This window comes from Lissotriton helveticus, chromosome 1_1 (assembly GCF_964261635.1).
Source record: "Lissotriton helveticus chromosome 1_1, aLisHel1.1, whole genome shotgun sequence".
Classification (NCBI taxonomy): domain Eukaryota; kingdom Metazoa; phylum Chordata; class Amphibia; order Caudata; family Salamandridae; genus Lissotriton; species Lissotriton helveticus.
The window spans coordinates 1287249991-1287274242 of record NC_136057.1 but is presented as its reverse complement, the minus strand read 5'-3'; the positions used below and the strand labels follow the sequence as shown (position 1 = coordinate 1287274242).

Here is a 24252-nt window from a genome sequence, read left to right as displayed (position 1 = left end):
CCTTGGTCATGGCTAGGTTGCTGGTCTATACCTGGATTTCTCACTCTTGCTTCTTTCGAAGGAGGGTTTCTTTGTCTCTGAATTAATAGAGCCGCCATGGCGATGTTACATGCTGAAATGCTGCAGTGTCTGCTTGCATAGTCGTCATATTGGACCATGACCCTCCTAGGGATACGTGATCCGAGAGTGGAGTCTATTATAGTATATTTAAGGGTAAGCCTTCACTTTCTCGGTTTTATTTGTGGTGAGTCTGGTGAGAGCCTGCATTTCCACTCCAGCAGCTCCATCACATATCCACATCACTCCATATTTCACAACAGGCTGCAAAATATAAAGATGTATGTTGGAATCCATAAACCAGCTCAAGTGTACTTTTTTTGTACTTAATTAGTATTTTATCGCTTTTTTATGTGTAATACAAAAATCATTGTATTCACACTTGGGTAGGCTATATGTTATTTGATAATAGTCCAAAACCTTACCGAAGATGTGGAAGTATAACTGATTGGCATGGGCGCTGTGAATCTCTTTTACACAATGAAAAATGAAACAAGAAAGAGTTAAGCGTATTCCTACAGGACTGCTTGCTATACCCCAGCATAAGTTATGCAAACTTAAAAGGCCAATTGGCATAGTGGCATGAGATGGGCAGTTGCAGCTTCAACATAGCCATAATTAGGACATTAAATGTCATTTGAGTGCTAGTCCCCTGCCTCCAGAATGTGATAGTGCCTAATCAAGGCAAAGGACTGAGCCCTCCTTCGCCCCTCAATCATCTGCTCTATTATTTCACTTTATATTACGGTCTCAGGAACTTAAATGCACATGATGTGCTTGGGGGAGGGACTATCAGGGTATATAGGAATTTTCTGCTGCTACTTCTGTGAGGGGGCTCCCTGGAACTCCTGTTTGGAACATGACTCATCCTATCACATTACAAGTGGAATCAGTCCGTAATTTAGGGGTCATGCTGGACCACAGGCTCAGTATGGAGATGCATATACAAAAGACTACTGCTTGCTGTTTTGCCATCCTCCGATCCCTAAGGAAAGTCCTGCCTCTCCTTCCTTTCCATGCTCGTGCCCAAGTGGTAAGATGTACCATCCTTAGCAGATTGGACTATTGTAATGCCCTTCTGCTAGGATCCCCTGGGTTCTTGCTGGATAGGCTCCAAAGGGTCCAATCAGCAGCTGCTAAACTGGCCTTGGGGCTTCCAAGAAGAGCACACGGGCCGTCCTCTCGTGGCAAACTACACTGGTTACCGGTAAGGCAGAGAGTACAATTTAAGGCCCTTTGTATAGCATTCAGGGCACTACATGGAATTGGCCCGGCTTCCCTACAATCGAAATTTTCCTGGTACACTCCAGCTAAGCAGCTCCGTTCTTCTGAGGCCAAGCTGGCAGTGGTTCCCAGATTCAAGAAAGTCAAATCTGGAGGCAGATTCTTCGAGGTAGCAGCTGCCAAACTTTGGAATACGCTCCCTGCCGCAATTAGGCACATTACTGAACTTCTTCCATTCAGGAGAAGGATTAAAACCTGGCTTTTCCCCACGTTAACCGCCCGATAATTCCCGCCCCTGTGCTCACTTTCTTGCCTCCCTCTGATCTAGTCCGCGCCAGGATGCCTGCAATGGTGACAGCGTGCTTAACAAATGCCTAAAATAAATAATAAAATAAGTTGGGCACTGGTAGTTGTCAGGCTGTTCGGTCTGAACAATATTGTTATACCAATTACCACGGCCACAACAGACTGGTGGTTGGTCTGTAACAGAATAGGGAAGGAGGAATGGAGCACTCTGGATAGAGACAAATATGTATCACGTAATACGAGAGTAGGACTTGAGTGTCATGAATTTCCTTGTTACCAGACCACAACTTTATGTAAGATTATGCTCACATCCTCTAAGTTTAAAAATATCAAATGTATTTTGAAATAATCTTTAATCTTATCAAATTGAATTTAGCAATCCTAAAGCTGAATAAGGATTTTGATTTATATTATAAAATTGAATTTCTGATTCTACCCAGTATTTGTAGTTTCCTCCAAATGTTGGAGGGTTTCCAGCCCTCAAACTCTAAACGACTCCTCACCCTGATCCCTGCAATGTCTTCCTTTGAGGACATTTGAAAAACACGTAAAGAATATACAAAGAAATTGATTCTAGTATCTGCAAGGCCTGATGAGACTTGAGATCTAGTGATCCAATTCATTGAATTTTTTAAAAGGTCTGAATGTGTAAAAAATAGAAGGTCCCACAATACGGGTGAAGTAGTAGTAGCGGTTTGCTTATGCTTCGTGACTGCCTGGCATACCTGACGCTCTACGAGGAAGACTTTCCAGAATATTTTGGCTGGAGTCTACCACTTCTTCACCCCTATTGTGGGACCTTCTGTTTTATACACATTCAGACCTTTTAAAAATTCGATGAGTTGGACCTTTTCACCTTTAATATTTAGCCCTGATGAAGTTCCTTTGAAAGGAACGAAACGCGTTGGCTGTTGTCCTGTCATCTATTTTACTAAAGAAGAATAAAAAGATATTGAAAAGACTTTACCTAACAGAGTGGGACTTCATTCTTGGTGCTGCCTCCATGATCCTCATTCTAATTGTCTGGATTCCAGTGAGACCTCATTACGGCGGGCCTCGGAGGTGGATTACACAGGACTTTTACTAATTGCAACATTGCGATTGAGGTGCTGAACCCGTGGTCGGCCACAGTTGGGACAAACTTTGTGCAAACTCCAGTTTGTGTGTGAATCAGGATTGCTTGTTCACTTTGAATCAGAGCCCATGCCTGGGCGTAGTTTGCGGAGTTTTGCTATGTGGAATTTCACGAAGTGACAAGAAAAACTCTGCGGAGTTCCACAAATGGCGGAGTGCAGTGCGAACTGCTGTTCGGGCTGGTCTTTCTGGCGCTTGTGTAGAAACTCTACCTGAGCGGCACTCCGCTGCACTACACGGAGCAGAGTTTTCTGCACTCCGTGAACTCCACGGGGCGCTAAGTGCAGAAAACTCCACAAACTACACGAACGGAGCGGAGTTCATCGCTCAGGCCTACCTGGGATGTCTATTAGTATCATTGCAGAGCAGGGGTAGGTCATGAAATGAACAAATACAAGGAATGCATGAATAGACAAGATTAAACAACCAAGAAAATACCAAAATAACATGAGAAGTGTTGTCAAGCATTATTTTTTATACATGCTAAACAGGGTATTAAAATAAGGTTTCATATTGGCATGTTGTACACTTTTTTACAATTGACAAAGCAGATGTAATTGTAAGCCTGGAAATACACACAAGGTGCAGGTTTCCGGGTGTGTTATTACACCTCCCAATCAACAAAGCAAATCATGCTGTGCGACTTTCATCTCCTGGAGTGGGTTTTATTATGTTGCCTTACTTCTCTTTTCAGCTACTCTTTCATGGACGCTACCTATTCAAGCCGACTGCAGTATTATCTGTACTAAAAAAATAAACACTGTTGACCTGTCAAACCCACCTAACTATTATCGTGTTTCCTCACTGTCTTTCTTCTCCAAATATTTGAACTTTCTGTCTTAGGCCGTTTGACCTTGTTTCTCACCTTTCAAGACTTATTAGACCTCATGCAATAAGGCCTCTGAGATTTCCACTCAATGGAAGCCTCTCTCTTTAATGTTTCTTATTTCATTACCTTTCCCCATCATGACAACAATGAGACTGCAGCACCAGAGCGTCACTTTTTAGTGGCACAGATTTATGCTCCATATTTACCAGGCAGCAGTAAGCCAATTAGCGTGGCTTAATGCGGCCTTGCAAATATCATTCCCTTTAGCTCAGTTTTCTGCATTAAAGGGGTGAGCAATGGGTGTTGCTGTGGGAATTTCCAACAACACCCCTGGCTTTTTGATAATGCCCCATATTTACGAGAAATCGTAACCCTGAGGCAGCACCAAAAACTTACACCTCCCCAGGGGAGATGTAAGGAAGGTGCAACAAGGAGAAATACCTTTATTTTTCCTTGTTTTTCCTTTTTCGATGTGTGCTTTTCTGCAGCACACATAAAAAGAGGAAAAAGCCTCTTGTGATTGTTTTTGTGCAGGAAGGTTTCCCTTCCTGCACACAAACAGTCATACCTACAAAGGAGGCACCCTGGCACCATGGTACGAATGTGCCTGCTTTGGTGCATGGCAGCCCATTGAATGACAGCGCAGGGAAAAAGGAAAGGAATGCGCTGTATCTTATAGATACAGCGCATTCCTGTCCTTTTTTTTGCTGTAGGGCAGTGGAGCAGAAAGGCCAGTGATGCTGCCCTACAGCAAAATCTTGTAAATAAGACCCGTAATCTTTTACACTCGTTCTTCTAGACCACTAGCTGCCTTTGATAACAACAATAACTCTACCCTGCTGTCAACTCTTCTCATCTTTGGTATTACAGACACAGAACTCAACTGGTTCTTCAATCTTTTCAATTCGAACTTTCTGTTTTTATTGTTGCTTACCACTCTCTCCAACAAATCCCTATCTCCTTGTCGTTTGCCAGCGCTTTACATGAGGCTTTCTGCTCTTGGTAACATTATTCCATTCTTCGGTGTTCTCGTATAATCTCTATGCAAGTAATACCCACATCATCTTCTCTTTGCCAACTTCTATCTCTACCCTAGAGGCTTGGGTCTCCAGTTCTCTCACAGCTATATGGCAATGAAGGGCTTGCCACTCTGTCATGCTGAAACCATCTAAAATGGAAAGTATCATTTTCTTGCTAAGACCACAACCATATCTCTTATAGATCTTATAAAAAAAAAGTCAAACACTTTTATCCCAACACCATTGTCTACACATCTGAGTAAACTCTTCAACCCTTCCACTGCATGGAGTATTTCATAACTAGACACGCCTTCTTATGGAGAAAGGTTTTGTGGATCAAAAAACTTGTTTTCTCGTGACCACACTTTGCTGGTTCCAATAAGCTCATGAGTAGGTGAGTAGGTCACACCTGCACCTTGAGTACAACACACTTACTCATATAAAATGCTTGATGAATCAAGCCTGTATATTCATGTGTAACTCACCCCTAAGACATACATAAAACACAGCACATCAGTTTCTGAACGAGGTTTGGGTATTGGGTGTAATTTACGTTTAGAATTAATAACCCACAACTACTCACAGAAAAAGGTTATTGAATCCGACTCAAAGAGTTTCCAGAAACAGGGGGATTTAAAGGTGAATGGCAAAAGGTCCTGATAAATCATAGAAACTCAAATATTCACCAACTTTCCTCTTTTTAAAAGAAAATAACCTGATTTCATGCAGGAATTAGATAATTATTTTACTTGGATCTGTTATTTAGGCTAACAAAACAAGCAGGGAGCCAAGGCATGAGAGCTTGTAGCTAAAATTGGTGCTTCAGTCTAAAGCCATATATCCTATTTTGATACAATGACAAACCTTGCTAAAAGAGGTACAAGAACAGAATAATGATGTGTGTTTTTTTCAGCTCCATGTGGGACAGGACAGCTTTGACACACGAAGGACATATAACGTCGGGGCGCGAGCTTCACGCGCTGCTGCAGCCAGTACTCCAGCAGAACCCTCCGAACCTGGTTCTGTTCCTCCAAGATTCAGTGAGTGCAGCTTTTACACGGGAGAGGGTTCAATCCTGGTTGGGCTCGTGGTAACAACACCTAACCTGGAATGCCTTTCTGTTTTACAGCTCAGCGTGGATGACTTCACATATCTCAGCGCTATACCCGAAAGAGAAAAACCATTGCACAACATTCAGGCAAGAATTTCATATCTAACCATAGTTTCTCTAAACATGAAACTTGTTAATGGAAGCCAAAGGCCTGGAATTGAACAGATTTGAGGGGATTGAGTCAGTTTTTTGGCTTGCAACAAAATGGTATATTGCAGTACTGGTTCAAATATCAAGCTAACATAATAAAACAAATTAAAAATAAGGCAAAACAATAATTGATTTAAATTATATCATTGCTTTTGGGAGTGTGTGGGTGAGAATATATAGGAATGTTCCAAACTTCTCAGGCCAATCTCCTTCCTGCTTCCACCACACAATCTTGGACAATACAGTTGGTGGCATTCTACTCCCCTCACCCATGGGCAAGGTGAGAGGACATGGGCACACTTGCTCACCGTTGTGGTATGCTTAGACAGCCCTATTGCAGTCTTCTCGCAGAAGGGGTATATATTTAATTTTTAGGTCTGTGAAGATGAGGAAGTTGGGAGATACTTTTTGGTTTTGCATGAGGTGCTCCTTAAAAGGAAGTATTTTCAGTTCCTTTCAGAATTGCAGTGATACAGTGAACATAATTGATGGTCGGTATTCATCAAAACCTAAACCCAAATTCAACCAGCCTTTGTGTTCTCCTTACCTAGCACAAGGCAGTGCAATGGCAATGCAAAGACTTCAGTAATATTTACAAAGCCACGCAGGGGAGATTATCACCACCTTTGTAAAGGCATGTAATGCAACGCAGTGGCTTGTGATGTATTACGTTACATTTGAAGCTAGGGGGCGTTCCATGAGTGGAGCACGGGAACACGCATTCCCAGATTTACTGAAGCTAGTAAGCCTAGGAATGCTATTAAATGCTATGCCTTCCCTAGTCAGGTGTATCGAGTAGAAATATCTTTATTTCTCCTCATTACTTCTTCTGTATATCCATAATGCATTGTGCGTGACATATAGAAAGAGGAAAATGCTTCTGAGGATTGTTTTTGTGCAGGAAGGTGTCCCTACGTGCATAAAAACAAACCTACTTGTAATGCAGGCATTCTTGCAATATTCTTCAAGGGTGCCTGCATTGGTGCTAGGCTGCACACAGTGCACCAGCGCAAGGAGAGAGCAGAAATACTCCATCTCTTGTAAGTATGGAGAATGTCTGTTCTCTCCCTTTCACGCAATGCCGAGCAGCAACTTTGCTTGCTGCCCTGAGTTGCATGAAAGATTAGTAAATATGCCTCCTAGGTTACATAGCTTGAGAATTTATTCTTCTGGCCTTTGGTCTTGCGCACTTCTTGATTTCAGTTAATAAATAAATAAATAAAACAAATTTCCTTGCGCGCGCTGCATTGCATCACTGTATTCCATCGCTGCATTGCTGCGCGCGCAATGAAATTCATTTTATTTATTTTTTTATTAACTGAACTCCGTTCGGCCTTAAGCCGGAGTTTACTACCCCCCACCCTGCCCCTCCCCTGCCCCGCCCACCGCTCCGCAGCACTCCCTCCAGGAGCCGCTACTGCAACTGCCATTTACAGACAGCACATTTTCAGTTGAAAGGGCCACTAAATTTGCACAGACATAACGTTTTACTGATAAAACTATAGTGTACACAATTGAAAATGCGTGGAAATCGGGTTTCATTGAATATTTATAATTTTGCATGGATAGGAAAAAGTGCCTTGATTTGTTTTGACCCTATTATTTGATTCCAACACACTTCTAAATCGCGAAAAAATGTGGTTCATTTTAGCTTTCAGTACTGCTGAATGTGTAAGTTCATTTACAGGTGTTTACATTTTGTTGTGTATTAAAAAAGGATATCCAACAGCCTTCCATTTCACACTCTCTGTACCACACAACGATTGTTGCACAATTCAATTTACTGACTGCAGTATGAGGAGTTTTGAAACACCAATCCCCATGTTAAAAAAACAAGCAGCAATTTGTCAGAACATGTAGCCTGATGTTTGACTACTTTCATTGAAAAGCAGCAAATGTGACAAGATAAATACACAATTTAAATGCATCTTTATTTACTGCTTGGACTTAAAATGGGCCGCAGCCCACCGTTTGGGAAACACTGCTTTAAATCATGCTAAGTGTTTTGAGTTTCAAATGCATTTATTAGTTTGATTCTCCAAATTAGGCTCTCTAAACATTATTTTAAATAATGAATTCTATAAATATATACATATAAAAAGTTAACTTTAAATAAAGAAGCCCATTTTATAAGAATACACACTTTTGCATTCTTTCATTGCATTTGTTTAAAAAACTTTCCCAGGTTGCAGCACGGTCGAATATCCACACATTTCGTTGGGAAGATATGACTTGCAGTACTCTGCAATTCTTAAAAGTTTCTTAGATGGAGGAGTAACAGAGTTTTGCACTTACTTCACAAATTTAAATAATTTGAGTCTGAGACTGAAACAGATGGCACCTCAGATATATTTGTGAGGAATGGGCCCTCTACTTTCACATTCTCCTTATTTCCATTACTAACAACTGACCTAGCCTCAGTTTCATCATCCACCTGCAGATTTTTTGGGATTCCATACTCACCAGATATTGCTGAGGTTGCCTTTTTACTGTTGATATATCGTCATTGTTTAGACGTTTTTATGCATTACAGTTGGTCTACTTCAAAACTTTCCTCCTTGCTATGCATGTGATTCTGCTCTTCCAGATTAGGTGTCTTGGGCTGTACTCTCTTCTTCTAAATGTATTTAGATTCTTGAGGATATCAATTTCATATTAAAATGACAAAAAAACATTAGTTTCAGTGTCTTGAGGATATCAACTTCATATTAAAATGACAAAGAAACATTAGTTTCAGTGTCAAGATGTTCCTTAATGATATGACGAATAGTGCCTTTGATTGTTAAAATAACGTTTTTGCTAATTTGATAGTGTTCTTGTGAGATGTTTAAATACCATTTGCCTCAATCACTCCTAACTTAAACGAGAACGCAAGCTCAGGCATATTTTGGGCTATTCTGAGTCAGTTCTCCCATACTGTCATTTCTACTAATTGAATTCTGTGCTATCTTTCTGAACTATTTCCATATAGTAAGAGACTCGCAATATTTCGCAGGTATGTTCCCTTCATTACGTCAACTGATTTGTGAAGCATACATGCATCTACTTTATTTAGTGCTACGGCTACCACTCTGGTGTGACCTGTAGCCACGTTATCATGGCTAGTGAATGACAAGGCACTCTAAAAGTTACCCATAAGTAACAACACTTTGATACAGTTTCTAAACATAATTATTCAAACTTCTGTTTTAATTGTCACTTTCTAAACACCATTACTTTGCTCTTTCATATATTAACATTTAAGTATTTAAGTAATTGGATTTACAGTTTTAGCAAAATTTACATAAAGCATCCCGAATACCTGCATGAATTCGCTCATAGAAGATCGTATCATCCAGATAATATATGCTTTGGATAACCTTCTGGTGCAGTTTGTTCGAGAAATGCCTTGCTTGTTCTAAGGCTTTTTGTACCTTAGAGAGAGAAACTGCAAAAAAATGGGCACCCAAATGCAATCTTGCCTTTGTCCGTTTGGTGTCATTATCTTGTGTGATAGATCCCCACTCCTACCAAGCTCTATCTGTGTACAATTATTAATCATAATAAATATATATGAGTTCCTTAAGCCAGGATCTTGCTCTATTGAATTTTTGTGTTGATCAAACTAAAAGAAATTTTTAAATAAACAATGTAAAGGTTTTAATTGGCCGATGGACTCTTCCTCCAAAGCCTCCCACACTCATATCTACCGCCAACAATTATTATTGTGTAGAGATCACTGTGTAATCTATTAAAGAGGAGGAACAAATGTTTGTAAAGGTATAATGTGCTGGTTGGTCACTAGGACATCTTGAGTTGATCACAGTAAGATTGCTCTCTATGAAGATACTGCCTAGTTGTCCCTCTTTCTTGTTAGGAGTTATATTGCCCAATCTTTATTCTAGTATGCCCACAGCCTCCACTTTAAACGTAAGCAGAGGTTCTTCGTGAACTGCTCATGGTAGCATTACAATAACATAGGTTAACAGTACAATTGGGAAGGAACAATAAGTATTCTCAGTTACTACTTTTAATTGTCAAATGTCAATGATGATTGTTGGGCAGATACCATGGTGGAATATATACATTGATCACAATCATTCCCACCGGTTTCAGCTGAGCATCAGTTCCATTGCCCAGGTTCAAACCATATAACAACACAGTAATACATTTACTATGGTTCACACATACTCTTTGTAACTTTCTTGAACGTCCCTTGTTGTTGTTTCCCGAGTTTCATACAAGGCTGCAATAGCTATTCCATTTCATTTTAGGTTTTTCTCCAAACCCCTTTTGTCACCTACCTATCTCTGCTAGGCTCCAAGGGGCATATTATCAAGAACGACGCTAAAAATTATCGCCGGTTTAGCGTCAGAAAACTGCCGCTAAAGCGGCGATAATGTGCTTGATAATATGCCATTGAGAATTCCAATAGAAGTCCATGTTCTGGGGTGAACATGGGCTTCTATTGTAATTCTCCAGGGTATATTATCAGGGCCATTATCGTCGCTTTAGCAGCAGTTTTCTGCCGCTAAACCGGTGATAATTTTACTGCAGTCCTTGATAAAATGCCCCCAAGTTTTTATAACCAAAGACCTTAATTGCTTATTTTCTGTCGTTTATCTGGTGGGCTAACTGACTCAGCTGATCAGTTCTCTATGTAAGGTTAATGATTGGAACAATGCTTAATTTGCAAAAGACTAAATGCCAGGGCCCAAAGTTATGCTCAGAAGATAGCGGCCGGAGCTATTAAAGACCAGGGTGCCGAATGAGAGGGCTGCATAGTCTTGATTCTGTCTCACACCTCTTTAATCCTACACTAGTCACTCCCTGCCCCTGTATCTAACCCTTTAAGGTTCTTTTTCTTCCCTGCTTTTTCCATTTGTCACAATTTTTTCGCATTTCTCTTAATCCTTCATCCCCCTTTTGTGTTTTCCTCTTTATTGTTCTGTGTCAAAGTCTTTTGAGGAAAAATTAGGGCTGGTCCCTCAAAAAGAATGTTGAGGGGCCAACTATAACTACGAGCTCAAATTAAGCTCTGAATGAGAATCATAGCTAGGCACCCTACTATTTGATCGTTTTACCACCAAACTATTGAACAATACATTTGACTTCTCCTGCACATTGATCCCACATCTCATGATTTTATCTACTTCTTTTAAGATTTCTCCCTCTACTGTTCTTGAATGTAAGTTAACAATAACCTTATTCTTTACCTTCTTTCTCCTTAAATCCTACGCGAATGAAACTAATGTTATGTCTTTGGTTTTGATAATGCTGAGACTGAGACAAATGCATGAAGCTCAGACTTCTGGAATGATTTATACAAGCTAATACTTCTCTTTCACCAGAGATAAAATCCGACTTACTAGCTAGATGAGTGGGTGTATCATGAATACTGAATTCCACCTTAGTGATGACAGCTTCCCTGCTCTTCTCCACTGTATTTTGCTACGTGGACTGACTTTTATCCCTCTTGGTTTGCACCTCTCTCATAACAGTTAGCCAGTTTATTCTCCCCTGTTCTCCAGTTTAGCATTTGTGCTTCTTGATAAATTAATCATTCACATTTTTTTATCGGTCTGTGAATAGGAGATCTCACCCTATTAATGTCCCACTTTAGATTTTAAATTGAAATTTGGAGGGAATACCTCAATATCCATTGCTGTCCTAAAACAAAGCTTGCGGTTCTCGGATTTCTTTGAATTTCAGAACCCAGGGCCCTTTCTATTTTTCCATACATTTACTTTATTCTTTGGTTGTTTAACTAACTAGAGAAGATAGGGTAAGTACTCAGCAACTCCCAAGAAGATAAGTTACATAAACATAAATTAAAAATCAGTGAAGCAAGGGTCATGGCTGTAGAAGCATACAATTCAACTGCCTAGAAAGAATGATGTGAGACAATGAAAGTTAGAGCATGTAATCCAAGGGCTATCACCATCTGCTAACAACTTGAGACTTCAGGAATTCTGGAACTTGTAGCTCACAGGCAAGACACCAACACACAACACACACTCCATAAGGATATAGCCTTGTGCTAGTTGATGGTACCACTCTGCACATATCGCCAGTCCTTGCTTAACCATGGTAACATCGGCGCAGGTGGATTTTCAGCATAGCATGCCCCATGACTACTGGAGCATGAACATAAAGGTCTGCTTCCTGATCCACTTCCAGGCCTGAAACCAGATATCAGTTGCACTCAAAATCAGAAAGTCAGAGTTTGTTATGTGTTTCTAAATACTTAGAAGTAACAGGCAGGAGAATGGTAAAATGATAGTCACTGAGATCCTTGGGACCTGCAGAAGGTTTTTTTTCTGAGCAGTAGAAAAAATACTTTTCATGCCACTGGTACAAAATAAGATGTGAAGGAGGCATTGCATAAATCTGTAATGGCCTTGCAGATCAAGTGGGGGAAAGAGAAAGGGAATATTCCAGGAAGGTATTCAGCAAGGTTCCTGACTTGGTTCTACCAACAAAGGTTTCCACCCTCTCCAAAGTAAGGGGGAGAACCACACCGCAAATACCAGCAACACCCACCTGAAGTGCATCCAGCAGCACCTGAAGTGCATCCAGCAGCACCCACCTGAAGTGCATCCTGCTCAACACCCGCTCCGTCCACAGACACGCCGTCGAGCTCTGAAACCTGCTCGACAACACAGCCCCAGATGTCGCCTTCCTCACGGAAACCTGGATGAACGCCTCCTCAGCGCCCGACATCGCCATCGCCATCCCGGACGGCTACAAGATCATCCGGAGGGACCGCATCAACCAGACAGGAGGAGGCATCGCCATCATCCACAGGAACACCATCCGCATCACGACCGACACCGACGATACCCTCGCACCCGCCGAACACCTGCACTTCCAGATTCACGCCAACCCCAAGACCACCCTCAGAGGCACCCTCATCTACAGACCCCCGGGACCACGCACACAATTCAGCGAAGACATAGCCGACTTCATCAGCCCACACGCCCTCCCCTCCGCCGACTACATCCTCCTCGGGGACCTCAACTTCCACCTGGAGAACAACAGCGACCGTAACACCACCACCCTGCTGGACAACCTCGCCAACCCCGGACTCAAGCAACTGGTGACCACCCCCACCCACTACGCCGGACACACACTCGACCCCGTCTTCTCCTCCAGCAAGGACATCGCCTCCAGCCACGCCACCGGACTCCACTGGACGGACCACAGCTGCGTCCACTTCAGCTTCAGAAGTACCACGTTCCACCATCACCAGCAACAGGTTCCCCGCAGAAGCTGGAACAAGATCACTGCGGACCAGCTCGCCACTTCCTTGAGCATGAACCCTCCTACCAGCACAACGAACCTCAGCCAAGCGGCCACCAACCTCACGAAATGGATCAGCGACTGCGCAGACGACCTCGCCCCGCTGAAGACCCCGCCGAGCTGACCCGGCAGCAAGAAAGCACCATGGTTCAACGACGAACTCAAGAGCTCCAAGAAGAATTGCAGAGCACTCGAGAAAACCTGGCGCAGAGACCCAACACCGGACAACATGACTGCCCTCAAGCTCGCCACCCGAAAACACCACCAACTGATCCACACCACCAAGAAAACCGCATTCAAGGAACGGCTGGACAACACGCACACAACAGCAAGGAACTCTTCAACATCGTGAAAGAGCTCTCCAACCCCAATGCCGGAAACAACGACATCACCCCCTCGCAAGACCTCTGCAACTTCCTCGCCTCCTACTTGCACAACAAGATCGCGGACATACACAACAGCTTCAGCACTCAACCGACGCACACCACGACCGAACCACCGCCCCCCACAACCACCCTCCGCGCCTGGACCCCGATCAGCACTGAAGACACCGTCCACACAATGAACTCCATTCACTCCGGATCTCCGACAGACCCCTGCCCTCACCACGTCTTCAACAAGGCCGACGCTGTCATCGCACCCCACCTTCGGGACATCATCAACACCTCCTTCGACACCGCGACCTTCCCGGAGAGCTGGAAGCACGCCGAACTCAGCGCCCTACTTAAGAAGCCATCAGCCGACCCCACCGACCTCAAGAACTACCGCCCCATCTCGCTGCTCCCATTCCCGGCAAAAGTCATCGAGAAGACCGTCAACAAGCAACTGGCCGCCTTCCTCGAGACGAACGGCTCCCTCGACCCCTCGCAGTCTGGCTTCCGGGCCAACCACAGCACCGAGACCGCCCTGATCGCAGCTACCGATGACATCCGAGCCCTGCTCGACAACGGAGAAACAGCGGCCCTCATCCTCCTGGACCTATCCGCGGCCTTCGACACTGTCTGCCACCGTACCCTAGTACAGCGCCTCAGCAACATCGGAATCCAGGAGAAGGCACTGGAGTGGATCATCTCCTTCCTCGCCAGAAGGACACAGAGAGTCCGCCTCCCCCCGTTCAGATCAGAAGCCACCGAAGTCACCTGCGGCGTCCCTCAAGGCTCCTCACTCAGCCCAACACTCTTCAACGTCTACATGAGCCCCCTCGCAACCATCGCACGCCAGCACAACCTCAACATCATCTCCTACGCCGACGACACCCAGCTGATCCTCTCCCTCACCAACGACCCCGCCACCGCCAGAGCCAACCTTCACGAAGGGATGACAGACGTTGCCAAGTGGATGATGAACAGCCGCCTGAAACTGAACTCGGACAAGACGGAAGTCCTCATCCTGGGATCTTCTCCCTCCACCTGGGACGACTCCTGGTGGCCCCCCGCCCTGGGCAGCGCACCCAAACCCACAGACCACGCACGCAACCTGGGCTTCATCCTGGACTCCTCCCTCTCCATGACCAGACAAGTCAACGCCGTCTCCTCGTCATGCTTCAACATCCTGCGCATGCTACGTAAGATCTTCCGATGGATCTCCACCGAGACCAGGAAGACGGTCACCCAGGCCCTCGTCACCAGCCGTCTGGACTACGGCAACTCCCTCTACGCCGGAACCACCGCCAAACTCCAGAAGAGACTCCAGCGGATCCAGAACACCTCAGCACGACTCATCCTGGACATCCCCCGCCGCAGCCACATCTCCGGGCACCTGAGAGACCTGCACTGGCTCCCGGTCAACAAGAGAATCACCTTCCAGCTCCTCACCCACGCACACAAAGCCCTACACAACCAAGGCCCAGGATACCTCAACAGCCGCCTCAACTTCTACGCTCCCAAACGCCAGCTTCGATCGACCAACCACGCCCTCGCCGCCGTCCCCCGCATCCGAAGAGCCACCACAGGAGGAAGGTCCTTCTCCCACCTGGCCGCCAAGACGTGGAACTCCCTCCCGATCCACCTCCGCCTGACACAGGACCACCTCGCCTTCAGGAAGCAGCTCAAGACCTGGCTGTTCGAGCAGTAGCAGCCCCCCCCCCCCCCAGCGCCTTGAGACCCTCCGGGTGAGTAGTGCGCTATACAAATGCTGTGATTGATTGATTGATTGATTGAGCAATGCCAACTAAGCTGCCATCCAAAACTATCCATGCTTCATGGCACCACCCTTAGCGACTCGCTGATTCATAACCCAGCACCCTTCCTAGGTGACCTACTGTCACCGTCTGGCATGCAGAGCACATGTAGCTGTTTTTGTTGTATGATTTAAAGATGATGCTCTATCCAGCATGGAATAAAACATGTTTTGTCCCTGACAATACTTCAGTAATTATTATTGTATCCCTTGATCCATGAATTTCACAACAATGCATTTTCTCATTATGCTCTTGAAACTTGCAATAATGGATACAGATGGTGTCCTTCTGCGAAAAGCAGCAACATTAAAAACAAAGGTAAATCCTAGAAGCGGGATGCTGGGTGTGCGCATGCTGCAGAGAGACTTCCAGTCCCAGGTAGCACTGCAATAGGCTACTCAGTTGCATGATAGTAGGAGGCGGAGTTTGCTCTCTCTTGGTGTTGCCAAAAGCTCCACACTACGCTCCTTGATCACATGACCCTACTTCCTGTCAGCCATTGTGTTTGGTTTATGGGCTTGCTCCTGCCATTGAAGTTGACTTGTGTGTTTCATGCACCAGCGCAGGCCCCCACACTCCCTTCTGCACCCGCATAGGTCCCTACGCTCCCTTTTTATTTATTTATGTTTCTTTCGGAGTTTTATATAGCGTCAACTTGACCCGAAGGTATTGGGTATCAGAGCTTTTTACAAAAACACCAGTTGCCTTACATAAGGACACATTAATTTTTGTTAGGCATTGGGAGATTAAGTGATTTACCCAGAATCACAGGATGTTTTGCGTCTTTACCGAGACTCGAACCTAGGGGCATATTACCAACGATTAGCGATATTTATCGCTAACGATGCTTAGCAACGAATTTTTTAACACTAAGCATCGCCAGAAATTATTGCAGAGATAACTTGCTATTAGCAAGGTTTATCTCAGAAGTGATAAAAATGCTCACGCTAACTGCCAAATGAGAGATTATCGCTGGAAAACCAACGATAATCTCTCGAAGTTTGGCGTTAGCTTGATGATAGGGGCTCACAAACTTAGCCATGATATCCACCTCCCATAGGATATCATGGCTAAGTCAGGAAAATACCAGGTGTAAAAAAGCAGTGCTAACCGTGGTTAGCGCTGCTTTTTTAATCACTAACAGGGTTAGCGATATCCTTGATAATAGGAAAAATGTCGCTTAACAACATTTCTCCTATTATTTTTCACTAAAAAGCCCCCTTTGCATCTCATTAGAGATGCAAGGGGAAGCGTAGAGAAAAAGGGTGCTACCATGCGAATATGCGTGTTAGCAACCTGTTGCTGATAGGGAGATAGTTTTATCTCTGCTTTCTTGGCTTTTAAAGCCAAAAAAGCGGAGATAAATCCCTTGAAAATATGCCCCCTGGTTCCCCAGATTTAATGTCGACCGCCCTAGCCGTTAGGCCAACTCCTCTCCCCTTCTGTACCACCATAGGTCCCTCCACTCCCTTCTGCACCAGCATAGGTCCCACACTCCCTTCACCACTACTGCTCCTAAACGAGGCACAGCTCAGATACACTCCAGCTCTGCCACAGAGACATCATCCCATCTAAAAACCACCAACACACTATTTTTAACAGATTTTGAAATGCGGTGTCATCACTTGAACGCGGCGCTAGAAGTGAAGCATTAGAGGGAGCAGACGTGCTAGGCCTACAAGCTGCTTCAGCGCTAATGACATGTACAGCAATTCCCACAAACCCCCTGGGGACCCTGCTGTGATGAGCTATTTTGGTCACAATCTCAATTTAATTGAATAGTTGCTTTATTAAGTGTTTTGTGCATCTCATAATTCGCTGCCTCCTAATTTGTTTTCTGTTGCTACACGGTCTTCGTTAAACTGCATTGTACAAGCAATTCATCAAAAATTAAGAGCAAAAGCCACGCAGCCGAGGCCACTTTGTCTTCATCTTCAATCATGCAAATTTATTCTGTGCCTCGAGAATGTGAGATCTCATTTTTTAGTAATGCAGTACAAGGCCCAAAATCGCCTCTGAACTGATTTATATCAGCAGACTCCGCAGAGGCATCTGCAGATATTAAATGTTGTTCAGCTACATTAAAAAGTGCTTTGCGGCTTTTGGAATTGGTGTCTGCTCTGCAATTAGATGCTTCAATTTTCTTAGTGTCTAATGGGAAGGATGTGTTAATAGCAGCCTATTCATCTTATCACTATAAATAGTAGGAATCCATAATTCATTAGCCCCTTCTAGCCAAGAGATTACGGTGTCCATCAGCAATTTATAGAAAGTTCTGTGGAACTTTTAGTATAAACTAAAGTTATAAACTAAGGAGCCTCAAGTTAGCAGAGAGATGGTGAGCAGAGCCAAACCAGGGTTATGGCCTTCTATACCGTGCACGCTATAGATGCATTAAAAAATATTGGACCACCTATGTCACATCATGGATAAGGAAGTAATTAGAAAGCTACATTTAGAAGCTTGGGATTATACCAAATGCATGGTTTCCTACTGGCAACTTGTTTAGATACTAGGGGGAGAATGCATCTGCTTATCTGGATAAAGTAGGGTGAGTTAACATTGGTCAGTAACTAATTGTCAAAAATACAAAAATACACATGATTTTAAGTAGTCCCCCACTTTGCATTAGTATACGTCACAGGTAGGTTTCATGACCATAGGGAGGAACAAGCTCAGGAGGCGCTTACCAAACAAGGCCACATAGGAACAAGGTCACTAGGAGCTTACCAAACAAGGCCATGGAAGAACAAGGTCACTAGGAACTTACCAAACAAGGCCACAGAAGAACAAGGTCACAGAAGAACAAGGTCACTAGGCGCTAACCAAACAAGGCCACAGAAAAAGAAGGCCACTAGGAGCTTACCAAACAAGGCCACAGAAGAACAAGGTAAACGAGAGCTTAGCAAATCATCAAATAATTTCATAGAGGGAGAAGGACAATGAGCACTTACCAGACAAGATCATGAAGGAACAATGCCAACAGGAGCAGACAAGAAATGCAATAAGCAATAATGTTAACCAAACAAGGTCGCAAAGAAATAAGGACGCAGGGGCACACGCCCACCCAGAGCTTACCAAATTAGGTTACAGTGAAGTAAACAATAGTGGAAGCTTACCAAAAGAGGTCCCTAAGGGACAAAGTAATCAGGACATTGTCAAACAAGGTCATAAAGGAAAACAGATTACTGTGAAGTTAACAAGGAAGGTGATAAAGGGAGAAGGTAAATGGGAGCTTACCCAATTGGATACCAAAAAAGGGTCTAGAGGAATTAGATTAAAGGTGATCACCAAGTACACTCGTAGAGGAATACGTGTAACCAAATCTTACCAAACAAAGACAGAGGGACAAGGCCTATGGGAGTTTACCAAAGTAGGTCGTAGAGGAACAGGGCTATACTGAGTCCCACCAAACTAGGTGAAAATAGACCTAAGGGAGTCTAGCATATAAAGTTCTACAGGACCAAGGCTAATGGAAGTTTACCAAACAAGATCATAAAATGACAAAGCCAACAAAACATTATCAACCAAGGCCAGAGATGATGAATGGCAATTGTTAGACCTGACACCATTGGCGTGGGTCTCCCTTCCATTTTTTCGCTGTTGCCTCCTATGTTTTTGCTGGTCTAGATGCTTTGGGCACTTTGCCACTGCTGTTCAGTGCCAAAGTGCAAGTGCTCCCTGTTGCAAATTACTGTAATGGATTAGTGACTCCATGATTGGCTTATCTGATTTACTTGTCAGAACCTAGTCCAGTGCACCATGAATGCACAGGGCCTGTAAATAAAATGTTGCTGGTGGGCTTGCAGCACTGATTGTGCCACTCATAGAAGCAGCTTTTAAAATATGGCTCAGGCCTGCCATTGCAGAGCCTGTGTGCAGTCTGGGACTGCCATGTTGACTTGGCAAGTACACCCACTTGCCAGTCCCTAAACCTTCCCTTTTCTACATGTTAGTAACCCTTTAGGTAGACCCAAGGTACACCTATGGGCAGAGTGCATTGTATGTGAAAGGTAGGACAGGCCCAGGTGTGTGTGGCATGTCCTGACAGTGAATTACAGCCAATTTCGTTTTTCACTATTGCAAGGCTACCTGTTTCCATAGGCCAGAATGGGCATTTTGATTATAATATTTTATAATCCTAACTGACCCAGGGAACAAGGTAGAAAAATGAGTTTAGTATGCCTGAACTCAGAATGTTAAAATACATCTTTTAGTGTGGGTGATTTTTACATTCTGCATTTGGAAATACCACTTTTGGAAAGTAGGTATTTTCTTGCCTAACCATCCAGTATGCCTCTACTAGGTTTGTGTATTACATGTCTGGTTTATGAGTGACAGGGGGCCTTGGCTCCAGCAGTCTGATAAGTCAGAACTGGGCTGAAGAGAACATGGGTTGAATAGAGAGTACGGGGAGGAGATTTCCTTTCACTTGCCTGAGCCTACATTGAATAGAGAGTAGGAGAAGGAGATTTCTTTTCAGCTACCTGGGCCAGGTCTGCTTTCAACAATGCTGTCTCCACCTCCTGCCAGGAAGCTGCACCAGGGAGGACAGAACTGGTTTGGGCTGGGTACAGACACTCTCTGCCTTCAGAGAACAAAGGATTTAGTAGCATAAATATTAGGGCCTAGACCCCAAAACTTTGGATCACATCAGATCACTTCTGGGAATCAAGACAAACCTTTGCCAAGGAGAGAAGCCAAGGAATCTGAATGAGGAGATTGCCCCTGCACTGGTTACTGTTAGGGTTGGCCTACAGTGGTTACTTATTGCCAAGGAAAGTAAAGGAGAAAAGGAACTTTGTGTGTACTTTATCATCTTGAGGAAGATCTTCAAGGGCTTGAAACTGAGCTTGCCTCCTGTACTGAAGTCTCAGGGACACAAAGACTTCACCACCAGTTCCCCTGGATTTCCTTGTTGGGAATTCTACCTGCAGAGAGGCGCTGGCTATTGTTTTAGGACCTCTAGAGACTGTGTGTTGCTGGGAGATGGAAGCTCGACGCAACGAGGAAGAAGCATGTCGCCGCAGCTGTCTCCATCACATCGCCAAAGAAGCGTGCCGCCGCTGCAGCTGTTTGCCGTCGCATCGCCAAGGAACCGTGTTGCATCGCTGGAGAAGCGTGTCAGCACAGCAGAGGTTGCTGTCACATCACCGTAGAAGCGCGTAGCAGGGCCTGTCGAGGCTCAAGAAACCACCGATTTTGCTGCATGGCCGTTGGGAGTGCACACATCGTATCCAAGTTATTTCATCGCATCAAAGACGCCATCTTGTCGCATCGCACCGGATTGTTGCATCGCATCGAGGCGCCATCTTGTCGCATCGTAACCGGGACACAGTAAGAAACAGACGCATCCCCTCCTCTCGGGTAAGGAACAGATGTATCTCCTTCCCCGGAGCAAGGAACTGACGCATCGCCTTCCCTGAGCCCCTTTTGTTTATATTGCGTTATGCCTCCAAGGCACTTTGAGAGTAAAATGTTGCATTTACCATCTACATTGAACTAAGCTATTTCTACCATTTGAAAGTCATATTTTTGAATACTGTTTTATGGATTTTTGTCTTTTGGTCTTGTGTTAAATCTAGATAAAGATTACTTGTTTAGCTAAACTGGTGTGGTGTCAATTCGTAGAGTTTTCACTGTATTACTGTATAAGTTCACAAATGCTTTACACACTGCCACTAAGATTAGCCTGCGTGCTCGTGCCAAGCTACCGAGGGGGCGAGCAGGGGTTATTTTAGGAGTGTAGCCCCCTTACCCTGACTAGAAAAAAGGGCTCCTACTTGGTTAAAGGAACCTACCTCTGCCAACAAAAGACCCCCATTTTTAATAACAATGATTTAAGATCAAAGGGGAACTAGACCAGTACGAGCTTGCAAAAAAAACCCATACATAGACACCCAACAAATAAGTCACTTCCAACACTTGGGCAACATACAGGATTGGGCAGTAAATTGAAAGTTTAAAAACAAAAGTATGTACACAGAGATATATTTATAATAGACGATGTAGCCTTATGGCTAGAGTGATTGACCTTGAAGCTGGGGAACCGGGTTTGAGTCTTTGCAATGATGCCTAACAAAAAAAATTAATTTGTCCATCTGTAACGAAACTGGTGCTCCTGTAAAGCGCTCTGATACCTTTGGGTCTAGTTTGCACTATATAAAACTCTAAAAAAAAAAGAAAATTGTAACTGTGCATTAACAAATATGACAACAGCAGTTAATTGCATGAAAGTATCAGAGGGTTGGTGGGAACAATATATTGATTTACAAGAGCATGTATTTCCCATACTTGGATGCGATGGTGAAGGATGCTAGGAAGACAAGTCTGGTCTACCAGGTCCACATTTTAAATTAGAAAATTGGGATTGTGGGAGCCCAAGTAAAACAATGGGCCGATAATGGCTGGCATATGCATTTTGCTCCAACATTCTTATGTTTGTTTTTCTACTTCTTTTTTAATTTAGAACATTCTGCCTTCTAATAGCCTCATAACGTCTGTCTTGGGCTATCTTTGTTGCAAAGACCCCTTCCTTCCTTGTAGGCCCTAGATCTCTGTCCTATAACTTAGCTTCAGGGCCTATAACAACCAGTATAACTCTCAGCAGTGGGCTATAACGTTATGTCATTGTAAAAACTAAAGGCAACACGAATAATACAGTCACATTACAATATCATTTCGATATAAAGAAAGAATCAACCGATATTATTTTTGTCAAAGAAGTACAAAATATGTTATTATTAATGATATCAGAAGTAATAAAATAATCCATTCATACTATCTCAATCATATCAGCAATCATATTTCACCCAAAAATGAACTTGGTTAAAAACATTGTGAAAAGCTTTGATAGCGATATTGCTTTGATGGTCAATTATCACATATTTAAGAGAGCAAAACAGTGTGGCACTAATACAATCAACTGTTGTGTTCTATCAGCGATTCGGCACTCGGAAGTGCCTTTGTCAGGAAAAGACTGCAAATAATTCAGCGGTGATATCCATTTTATATCTTAGAAAGTGACCATACTACATCTAGTGGTGGTGTAGCGTGATTTCTTCCGTGAGATACAGGGTTCCAGCTTGATAAACTGTACCTCGTTTTTAAAGAGATGTTCTGAACTAGGAGGAGCACTATAATATTGATGCTAAGTGCTTAACCACTTCGACGCTATTGATGGAACCGTTCCGTCACGCCCCTCGGGTGGGCTGTGCTCATGACGGAACGCTTTCGTTACAGCCCGGCCGCCGCGCCTGCGCGGCGCTGATTTCGCGGCGCTGATTTCGCGCCTGCGCGACGCATTTCATTAAGCGGGCGGGGTAGCGACGGAACCGTTCCGTCACAAGCACAGCTCACCCGCGAGCCGTGACGGAACGGTTCTGTCACCCAGCGCAGGTGAACCGCCCCCCCCCCCCCACGACTGTTAGCGCTGCGGCGGAATAGCCGCCGCAGCGAAGGTGTTAATGAAGATCGTCCATGTAGGGATACTAGCATGGAAAGTATCGGTTAACGATAAAGATAATGATATTTGTTAATGGAGGATCGCAGGTTTGGGGATTCCTCCTCACGCCACTCAATCTGCCTTAAGGAACTCTTACCCTACTAGCAGGGGGGCTCTCTCTTTAAACTATAAAGTTACGTCAAGATTTTGTTTCTATGGGGATTTTTTTACCTGCAACAAAAGTTGGTATTGGCACACTCATCTGTGTCCTGGTGTAATTGGAGATGAGAGACACTCATGGAACGGTTGGATTTATAAGGATTTTGATGGAGATTGTATGGAGCTTTATCAGGGCATTGCTCAGCAGACCCATTCCTAGCACATCCTTCTTAAACTGATGGGGGCTAGTGTTTTGTCCCATTATGTCAAAGTTAGCTGTTAGACCGCTCAAAACCAAACAACGCACATCCTATTGCGGTGTATTAAGCCAGCTCTTAATATTGATAGTACAATATTTCTACTACGTCACAGTCTAAAGCCTGCTCATTTGCACAATTAATTTGTAACATAAATAGCAGTTATTCATGATGCTTTATAAAACGTTGTGCTGAAGAAAATTGAATTACTAATCAACTATGAAGTCTACTAGCAGGGAAAACATAAGTAAATTGATAATCATTTGGATGTTCTCATTGCAGGAAATTCTTCAGTCTTCAGAGTCCTCTTTAGTGTTACCTGCCGTGGCTTGGGAGGCTGTCAGACATCTTTCAGACTACCTCCAAAAGAAAGCTGACTGGCACCTGCTGGAGATGAGTGACGTTGAGGCATCAGACTTCAAGCCCTCCGCTTCGAAACCCAACCTCATAGTTGTGAACCTGCAGTCCACTACCAGGTATGGTCAGGTTCCTGCGGTACATAAGGTTTGTGCTAAGAATGAGTTCAAGGTGAAAGAACAGGGTCTTAAGAACAGCAGTGTTGTAATAGGAGCTATGTTAATGGGGAGCTCATTGGCTGCCATCTTTTGTTGGGCAACTTGAGCTCCTCCAACACAGTCTTTAAGTAATGTTACTGCAGTACTGAATGATTTGGCTTTATTAAAAGCATTGGGTCAGATACCTTTACCAATTCATGTTTCAAAATGCAAATGAACGACTCAGCTATGAATGTTTTTTCAATCAATTATTGGTATTGTACGAGACCATTTTTTTCCAGATCTGTAATCTGGCAACAGTGTTATGCCTTTCACGATGGGCCTTATTCACTGTCAACAAATGTTTGAACAAGAAATCTAATATTCTATTAAATTACTGACACATCTCCTATTCAGTTCTATAGAGGTAGACATTGAATCTCTAGTTTAGGTTTTGAAACCTTATATTTCAGCATGAACAACGTTCCAAAAAAGGGGTACTATGTCTGTGGGTTTTAAAGCGTTGTGACTATTGAGGGATACTACAACCCCAGGTCCTAAAGCAATCGAGAATGCAGCAGGCACGGGTTTCATAGTAGTAGGGTTGG

General features: G+C 43.8%; 1 protein-coding gene across 1 annotated transcript in view; it reads left to right on the top strand.

Moving 5' to 3' along the window:
• Positions 1-24252, top strand: part of LOC144772679 (V-type proton ATPase subunit S1-like) — a 347985-nt gene that overhangs the window by 116797 nt on the left and 206936 nt on the right. Inside the window, exons 2-4 of the mRNA XM_078657142.1 lie at positions 5483-5609; positions 5699-5767; positions 23433-23626. Of these exons, the coding sequence (XP_078513268.1) occupies positions 5483-5609; positions 5699-5767; positions 23433-23626 (390 nt within the window). The remainder of the gene's footprint in view (positions 1-5482; positions 5610-5698; positions 5768-23432; positions 23627-24252) is intronic.